Raw genomic sequence first — 10,189 nt, 5'->3', positions numbered from 1 at the left:
CGACTTGTTTCACTTTGAGAGTGACAGATGTGTCAGCGTCTAGGGTCTTTATCTGTGGTAAGTCTTTTTTTTTATTTGTTTGTTTTCGTTTTTAATTTGTTTTGAGTCAGAGAACAAACAAACAAGAACCTTATAACAAAACACTAAAAATGTGAAAAACAAAGGGATTTTTTCTACATGTTTCTGAATAAAGTCAGACTGTTGTTTCTCTGTCAAACTGTGAGCACATACAAGATGAAAAATGTCTGTCAGTTGTTAAAAGCTCCCACAAAGCTCCAAATGTAGCAGCAAAAAGCTGTATTATGTTTATAAAGAACTGTTCTTGGAATCGTGCAGAGACCTGCACGTAAAGCAGGACTTTGTCTCATCAAGGTGACTTAAAAGAAACTCTGAGCTTTCAGTTTTAGTCATGTGCTTAAGTTACACTGATACTGAGCAAGTTAATTTTAAACTAAAAGGTCATAGTCTAAGCTGATCTGTGTTCCTGGTGAGTGTTTGATGGGTCACCTCCAGCCTTGGCTGAGTCTTTGTGCTTTTCTTTAATGTATTTGCCAAATAGAGATAAAACACAGAGCTGACTGACTGCAGCAGGTTTCTCAGATTTTCTTTCTGTCAATGCCACATTCCTGGTGTTGATTGGTCTGCTGTTTACAGAGTGGGCGGACAACTCACATGAATAATTTCAGTTTCTTCTTTGAAAATGACTGCTTGATACAAACTCAGGAGCCCAGCTGTCTGAAATGACTGAAGATGAAGCACGTTTGTAGAATTTACTGAGATTAAAGTGTTGAACTGTGAAAATCATCAGTTAACACGACTTTTCAGCTGTTTGGGGGCAGAGACAGTTTCCTCAGAAAAAAACCCTGTATGTTTGGAGGTGTTTGGTTGATTTTAAGCTTTAAGCTCAACAGGTTTATTCTGTACTCTGTCAATCAAAACGAGAGAGCTCACTTTTCTGCTTTCAAAGGAAGATATAGCAGCAGCTACTACAGTTTACTACACTGTAAAAACCCACATGGCCTTCTCAGGACTTTTATTTATTTGGCAATCATGTTGTTGTTGTTCTTTTTATTCACAGTTTTGAACTAGATGTCATCCATACTCTGCTGATTAATCACTTAATCAAATTGAGCACTTTTCAAAATTATAAAACATTTGTTGGTGTTGTTTTTAGGATTTTAAGCCTTTAAATGACAGCTTAAACATCTGATGTATTAATTATTTATTCAAACAAACTCACAAAAAATAATTTTCCATATAATAAATAGGATGAGGATGTGACATTGGGGCGATTAGATTCTTGGGCATGTCAAAGAACAGCAACATCATCGATTTGATTGCATTTTTTGTGTAGTGTCTTTTGACACAAAAATGCCCCATTCACTTCTACTGAAACCACATTTTTTATGCTCTCTTGTAGTATAAAACCATGCATCCTGTAATGTCAGCATTTTATTTTGAAAAAAAGTTGTATTTTTTGACATTTTTTACTGTATTCCCTCTGATTCAACCATTTTGCCATTGTAGGCTAATGCACGAAATTCTTGTCTTTTTGCAACTGGTGTGACCACCAGGGAGCCCCAAGAGTGATTTATATGCACGTGTGTGTGAAACTACTTTTAAATCAACATCTGTTTCATTATTGAGCACATTTATTAGGCAAACTGTACCAGCACTGAAAACTTTAACAACTAAAGATAAGGTCAACAGAATATATGTATAAATTTGAAACTGTGTAACTGATATCACAGGTAAATGGTTCTTAGCAATTTTCTACTCTGAGTACTGAAAGGGCTTAATTCACACAATGTTTTTTCTATGGATGTGCTTTCAATCTTACATGCAAATCCAACCACCAACCTTCAGATTAGCAGATGACCTGCTCTACCTCCTCCAAATCCGCAAAAAACGTCAACAATTCTGTGTTTTTCTGTCAATATGGGATGCTGTGTGTACATTAATGGCTGCAATATAACAAAAAGTGAAAATTTAAGGGGGTCTGAATTCTTACCATACCCACTGTATTTATATTATTTTTACTATGCAGAAATCGAGAATGCGTTCAATGAAGGACAGGCTTCTCTTGTTTTTCTATCATGATGTTATCCTTCTTCTTCTAACATGGCATTGTGGAGGTAAGTTGCAGAGTAATATTGAACAATGAACATAATGTTAATGTGGTGAGAGTTTTTGTGTATATGTTTTGGGAGTGTTGCAAGACAACTGGAAGAAAGATATAAAGAAAACACCACCTGGGAAATTGCAGCCCAAGAAAAATTACCCAAAGGAAGTGTAATTATATTATTCGTTTATTATACTTTATCCACAGGTCAGTCTCAGATGATTGGTCCAACTGACCCATTGGTTGCAATGACAGGTGATAACATCATTTTACCATGCCAGCTAGATCCAGCTAGGGATGCTGTTGACTTGACTGTGGAATGGTCTAGACGTGACCTTAAACCAAGATTTGTCCATTTAAAGCGGGACGATGTGGAGCTCGTGACTCAGAATACTTTATACTCCAGAAGAACATCACTGCCTGTCAACAAACTGAAATGTGGTGACATTTCATTGAAACTCTCCAAAGTGCAAGTGTCTGATGCAGGAATGTATAACTGCCTTGTTCCTGAAATTGGTGCAGAAACTGGGATGGAGCTTGTTGTTGGTAAGTTGACATCAATACTATTTGCTGTTAAAAAAAAAAGGAAAAACATTAAGGGATGGGATACTGACAAATAATAGAAGGTTACCTTGGATGACAAGATGGATATTCTACTGGGAAGTGAATCATCTACAGGAGCATATAAGTTGAATACATTTTGGGAAAGACAGATTAGTTCTTACTTGAGCTAACATAGCTAACTGGATTGAGATTTGGACTGACCAGACGCATGGCATAGTTTATCGAGTTCTCAAGAAGTGCAGTTTACTAAGAGGAGAGAGGTGTGGAAGATAGTGAGGGTATTTAGAATTAGAGACATTTCATAGGGCATTAAGGCAAATGAGAGGAACATTTGGGCAGCTGGGTGAAAAGACAACAAAAGAAAAACAGCATTTGACCTGACCAGATGGACATTTAAATATGTAACAGGATTAAATCGGACAACCACAATGGATCTTTAGAAGAGCATAGTAGTATTTATAATTACAATTTAGGCCACTGTACCATTTCAACAAAAAGCTTAAGTATATGGCGTGACCACAGGGTAATTGAAGGTAATCGGGAAGGAATTTGGACTAACATGAACCATTGAAATAATTCAAAAATGATTTAATTCTGAACTTTGCATTCCAAGTAACTTTTATCCTTATTTTACTCTGTAGGTTCTGTTTCTTCTGTAGTCATGGAGATATCCAAAGTCGAAAATGAAATCTTCATTAAATGCAAATCTAACGGCTGGTATCCAGAGCCTCAGGTGATTTGGCTGAACAGTCAAGGAAACCAAATCACAGCTGAATCTACAAACAGTGCCAAAGGTTCTGATGACCTCTATACTGTCAGCAGCACTGTGACTGTGAACAAGAGACAGACCTACAGTCTCACCTGCAGAGTCCAACAGAAGTACATCAACCAGACTGAAGAAGCACATATCCATGTATCAGGTAGAAAAATGATATATGCCTGACTCAGGGCTGGACTGGGACAAAAATTCGGGCATTTTGACTAGAGACCGGCCCACCAGGTATTATAGGAAGAGCCAAAAAGCATTTGAATGAAAACAAACGCTGTTGTGACAGTGATGTAAACTGTCTTGTTGGTATATATGTATGATTTCTATACATTTTACATCAGACAAAAACTTTGGTTGTAAGATTCAGATAATTATTTATTATAAGCTAGACATTTTAAATGAGAATAAGAAAGAAAAGTATTTCTTTGTGACCCCCATTCCCTGTCAATTTCCCTAACTGGCCCCCTGTCAAAACTTTGCTGGACCCTCCCCTGCACAGTTACCAGCTGTCAGCTATGTAGAAAAGGATCCTCTCAGAAACAGTTCATAACTTCCCTTCAATTCATTCATGTCACCTAAAGTTAAACCTGTTTCTCCGTCACCTTTTCAGCTCTGATGATTCAGTAAGGACATCTCCTGGTTTCATCTTCATGTTTCCCTCTCACCACATATCCAAACCAATATCATGACCAGCAGCTTTACAGCTGTGGCTCCAGCAAACATCAGCTGATGCTAGAAATTAATATTAAATAAATTCTAACAACAACTGATCAAGCTTAAACATGCTGCTGTTGTTTAGCGCAACATCTGCTGGTTTCCTCTTTCTGGCGCAAAGTGGGCGATAAATAAACAAGAGAGACGGGAATGGTGTCAGGAAATCCAATCAGCTGATCATTGATCAGTTTCATGATTGAAGTAGCAACAGGAGAGGGAGGGGGAGAGAATGAGAGAAGAAGAGGCAGCTGTGCAGCAAAGACACAGAATAACTCCAGCTTTGTGTCTTTTTTCATTCTATCTGAAGTACGGGACAAACTTTGTTTCTTTTCAGCTCAATACGAAACACGTAATATTTTCTCTGAATACGGGACGGTGACCAACTCTACTAACTAACCTTATGAATAAAATAAAGTTCACTATCAGTAACATCATAACACCCACCCAGCTGTATAGAAACTCCGTCATGCTAGCTAGTACGCAGTACGAGTTATTGTAACTGACTGTAAAAAGTCAGCACAACTAAAATAAACTCCACCTAAACTTGGTTTATATCTGACCCAGATAGACTGCAGGTCATAACTTCTTACCTGAAGTTCAGTTCACCTGCGGCCGCATCAGGTCTCTCCTCCTTCTGCCTCCCCTCTTTTCCCTCATCCACCTGCTGGCCTCAGTGGAAGCTCCGCCATAGCCACCACCAAACAACTGAGCTATCTTTACACATCTGCCAACACCAGGCAAATGCCCGGTGTGCCCGATGGCCAGTCCAGCTATGGCCTGACTTTATTAGTTATTCACATTACTTCTTATTTACAGACAGTACATTCTGTGTGCTTTCTAATTTAAGGTGATTTCTACTTGGTCCAGTGTAATCCTGCTGTTCCGATTACTATCAACCTAGCTGTTTGCTTAATATTGATTGGTACAACAGTATTACTAATATGGAAATCCGGACAAAAGAAAACCAGTAAGTTCTAACTTTATCATAATTTTCTGACAAACGCAGATAATCATTAAATTCATGGATGCATTAGTTTGGAACTTTAAACATGTACTGATTACTAAATTTATCCCTACCTTTGGAACCAACGTAATCTATATTCTTTTAGTGTTTTACTTTAAAATGTTTCTTAAAAACACAATATATATATCTACCTGATATTTATTAGGTTTAATTAACACTGTTTCAGTGCGAATTATTTAACTTTTTTGTGTTTATGATTTCATTTTCCCCTGCAAATGTGAAATTTTGGGGGAAAAATGTTTACTGTAGCAAGCAAGTCTGTTTTTTTAGCGCTCAGCGATATTACTTTTCAACATTTTTTTTTTTTTGCATTTTTATTCACACAGAAATCAGCAAACATGATGAGGACGAAAATGAACTACATCAAACAGAGATGGAGGAGGAAATATTACAGAGAGAATGTGAGGAAAAGAAAAGACTTGAAGATGAGTTGCAGAACAAGGAGGAAGATTTAAAACCTGTCAGACAAACCATTGAAAAACTGATGGAGCAGAAGACATTTCTGAAGGACCAGAGAGAAAAACTCAACACACTGCTGCAGGAGGACAAGACAGAGATGAAAGAGATCAAGACAACGTTGGAGAAAGACAAAGCCCCAACTTTTGACAAAGAGAAAAAAATGAATAAGCGTGGAGATAAAAAAACTGACCTGGAAAAGAGAACAGAAGTACATGAAGAACTGTTAAAGATGACAGAAAAGCTAATGGAGGAAACAGAGAACATTATAATCCAAATGACAGAAAGAAAGGGAAAACTAGAAAAAGACAAGGAACAAATTATTAAACACTTGAGAGAGAAACAAAAAAATGAAAGAGATTTAGAAGAAACTGTCAGAGAAACAAGCGAGAAACAATGAACAGGTGTGTAAGTTTTTCTTTAATATATTTCTTGCTAAAATCACATGGACAAGCTGTCGTGTTGTGTGTTGAGTAACACGACAAACAAAACATGGATTTTGCTGTTTTTTTTCTCTTGCTGTCATTTTGCAATGTGATGCCTAATGTTTCTTTATTTGTTTGCTTTATATTTATACTATATACTTTTAAACAATCAATCAATCAATCAATCAAGGCTTTATTCGCCACATGCAGTGAAATGGGACCCCCCCCCCCCCCCCCCCCCCCCCCCCGACCATACACACACAACACAGACATCACATGGGGATACACTTGAGAGAGAATTAAAGAAATGAAAGACATTTAGAAGAAACTGTCAGAGAAAGAAGCGAGAAACAATGAACAACTGTCCAAGAAGTCAGGATGAGTTTTTCTGGAATATATTTCTTGCTAAAATCACATGTATAAACTGTCGTGTTGTGTTCATTTTACGTTCCCAGTGTCTTTAGTGTCTCTCCTTTTTTTAATCAGTGAATGACAGAGTAACAAAACAAATAAAACATGGGTTATTTTTGTCAGTGCTGTCATTTTGCAATGTGATGCCTGATATTTGTATATTTTTTTTGCTTTAAATTTATACTATATACTGTCATGGTCCTGGGCCATATTGGCCCAGTATTCTTAGTTTCTTGTATTTTTGTATTTCGTTCCTTATTTAGGCCATGTTTCCTGAGTTGTCCTGTTGTGTTGTTCCCTAAGTGTTTTCCCTTCATGACTCTTACCCCCTGTGTGCCCCTCTGTGTATTTATGAGCCCTCGTCTCTCTTTGTGTTTATTCCATGTTTCCCCTGCCCGTTATGTCTATGTTCTTCCTGTGCTCTCTCTCTCCCCTCCTGTCTGAACCCCCGTGTACTTCCTGTTTTACTTTGTGACTCTCGCGCCTGTATACGTCATGTTATGTTCACCCCGCCCTGTCTCGTTATGATTATCAGTATCACCTGTGTTCCCCATGTGCTCCCACTTCCCTCGTTAACCCTCTGTGTATTTATGTCTGCGTCTCCCTCAGTTCTGTGTCGCGTTCTCCCTCATGCTGTGTGGATCTCCCTGTGTCTCTCTGCGAGTGCTTAGTTTGTTGTTCCCAGTTTAGTTTTGTATGTCCTATGATCTGCCTCTCCAGCATTAAAGCTGTGATTTTTGAGTTCATCCACTGAGTCTGTGAGTTTTGCATTTTTGGGTCCTCATCCTGCCTGCCACACAGCGATCCATGACAATATACAGTTTAACAAGACATGCATTTTGAGTAAATTTTATCATAGAAGATTTTATTTTGTTTCTTTAGAATAAAATAGAAGAGATTCAGAAGAAACTCAATTGATGAACAGCTGTCTAACAAGTCAGACGTTTATGTTACTTGAATTTTTTTTTCTGTGTTACAAAAAATATATTGATGTGCTTATTATTTAAGTTGATTTCTAATAATAATTGTACTGTTATAATTTATTCTGATGATTTAATCGACTAAACTGATCCGTGATGAAAACACATCTGTGTGCAAGCGTGTATTTTTATCTTGGTGGGGACCAAAATTTGGAAGTCAGCCATACTTGTTGGGACCAACAGCCCTTATGAGTACCAAAATCCTGGTCCCCACAAGTTTGAAGGCATTTTTGAGACTCAGAATGTGGTTTTAGTGACAGGGTTAGAATTGGGTTTTGGTTAAGTTTAACCCTTTACAGCCGATCGGAGCGGGCACGCTCTGTTTTGCGTAACTATTTTTAAATCCCAGTAGCACTGGAACCACGTAAGCTAGCGCAAAAATTTTTTTTGCATATGAAACCGGAGGAGTTGTACTTACATCTTATGCCATCAGCTTGTCCTAGGTCACGGTTTCCTTCCACATAAAGCTTTGCAAAAACTGCATAAAAAGCGCTTGCAGGAACAAAAACATAATATTCCAGAAACACGCTTTACCGATCCGATCAGCTGTTCATAACACTTCCTACTTTGGAATAGACGTCAGCGCGAACTTTTGCATTTCCGCCATTACCTGCCCGAAACCGGAAGTGACGTCATTTTCGCGGAAATGTAGTCTTTTTTTACTATCAGGGCCTCAGGGCCTATACTCGTCTTTTTAAAAGTTATCTTTGACTTTATTACTTTCTGTGTCGTTTCTGGGATGCTTAGGACTCATATTGCACTGCTGGAAATAGTTTATTTTGATGCATATGCTGCTTTTTTCAAATTTGCAGTATAATATTTATTTTCATTTTTCCTGCAGTGTATAAAAATTGGTGCATTTCAAAAATAAAACTATGAAGACACTCAAAATAAATTTCCTGTGGTGGGAAACTATTTTGTGCAACTTTTTTGTATTTACAGTTTTGAGGGATAAGCCTCTTAAATTTCTCTAACTACAAATATATGTTAAAAAAGCAAAAACGATTTTCAATTTTTTTGTAGTTTATTGCACTTTTTTGCAATTTATGTAATTACTATGCACTTAATGAATACACATTATTAAAATCTGGGCTATAATGGTTGTATTGATGTAAAGCAACTTGAAATGCTCCCAAAAATGGCTCCACAGCAGGTAAAAATATAATATAAGCTCTGGTGGACTTTGTTCTATGGTAGGTCTTAAAGGGTTAAGGTAAGGGGCTAGGGAAAGCATAATGCCAGCTAGGTGTCCCCAAAAGGTATGGATACCGAACATGTGTGTGTGTGTGTGTGTGTGTGTGTGTGTGGGTGGGTGGGTGGGTGGGAGGGGGGTGAGAGAGAGTCCCTAAACACAGGGACTACCTCAACATTCAGCCCTTCTGACAACTTTCTCTTCCTGCTCATATACACCACCATTTTTGCCTGTTCTAACAAAAAAGTAAGCAGCTGGCATTTGTTCTTCCTAAGACGAGTAAATATAAAACCACAAATAAAAATAGTCACCCCCACATCTACTAAAGATAGCTTTCAGAAGCACAAACAGAGCAATGAAACTGGGTCTCCCTCTGCACACCGAATGGACATTTGTCTTCCACAGCAGCGTTAATAACAGAGACAAAAGAATTTACAGCAACAATGCCATGAACAATTCTCCACTGCAAGTCTGCATGCTTTTTCGTGAGGGGAGGTTTCTAAAGGGATCTCCATGCTGGTTTGATGTCAGGTGCTAAGGAGAGATGGGTCCTCCTCACCGTGTCATTGTGTGCATTCAACTTGCCTTGATTGAAAGTTTTTACCAGCAGCCTATACAAAGTTTTCCAGGGGCCCCTTCCAGGGACGCCCCTTCCAGGGACACCCCCGCAACATCCACATTATCCAGTAAAGGACCAAAGCAGTTCTTAAAACCAGAAAACAGTCTGATGGAAAGCTAAGGATCTAAATGATTTGGAAACAGAGTGCTAGCAAAATAACTTGCCAAACGTGAACACTCAACTCCACCTAATTTGCGTTTCCAATTATCGAAAAGCTGACCAACAACTCAAGTAGACCTTATCCCAAGCTGTGCAGCGAGTCCAACTGAATTATCCAGCCGAGGTCCAGCCAGCTCTACCACCCTCTTCAGAGAAAAGACTTGTGCAGCATGGAGCCGTCTGGATAAAGTAGTCCTACCCCAGACAGGGCAATCCAGCAAGCTGCCAAACAGTGAAGGTTCTTCCAGCAACTAGTACAAAGATTCTGCCTGCTGTTGCATCGGTTTCCTCAGCAGAGCCCATACAGAAAAAACACTCCTGTAAAAAGGTGGAAGAAGTGAAGCGTTCAGCTTGCTTGAGTCCATCAGAAACAGAGATAAATCCAAACCCATATGACCAAGCTGCTGAAGAATACAGCACGATACCCTCCTCCATACTAGATCTGTGGGTCCTGTAAGCAGCCTCTGAATAAACTGAAAGCGAAAAGCAGCCCCTCTACTGACCAAATGGACCAGACCTTGTCCGCCTTCCTCTCTAGGGAGAAAAAGGACACTTTGAGGAACCCAGTGCAACTTATCCCAAAAAAAGTCCACCAGGATCTTTTGAATGTTAGACAAGAGGGTAACTGGGGGATCAACACAAGTCAACCGGTGCCACAGAGCAGAAGAAACCAGATTATACAATATGGTGGATAAAGTCAACGGTCAGCTTTCAAAATGGAGGTGGCTTTTACCTAACATCAACTCGACCTCTG

General features: G+C 38.8%; 1 protein-coding gene across 1 annotated transcript; it reads left to right on the top strand.

Moving 5' to 3' along the window:
* LOC113017469 (butyrophilin subfamily 3 member A2-like) lies at positions 1-6,248 on the top strand. The gene is made up of 6 exons (XM_026160618.1): positions 1-57; positions 2,048-2,135; positions 2,330-2,668; positions 3,328-3,606; positions 5,017-5,136; positions 5,520-6,248. The coding sequence occupies exons 1-6, from the start codon at positions 28-30 to the stop codon at positions 6,047-6,049; spliced, it is 1,386 nt and encodes a 461-aa protein (XP_026016403.1). The 5' UTR covers positions 1-27; the 3' UTR covers positions 6,050-6,248.
* Positions 6,249-10,189: the final 3,941 nt, after the last annotated feature.

This window comes from Astatotilapia calliptera, unplaced genomic scaffold, assembly GCF_900246225.1.
Source record: "Astatotilapia calliptera unplaced genomic scaffold, fAstCal1.2 U_scaffold_13, whole genome shotgun sequence".
NCBI classification, from domain to species: Eukaryota; Metazoa; Chordata; class Actinopteri; order Cichliformes; family Cichlidae; genus Astatotilapia; species Astatotilapia calliptera.
The sequence above is the reverse complement of the archived record's forward strand: the minus strand, read 5'-3'. Positions and strand labels throughout refer to the sequence as shown.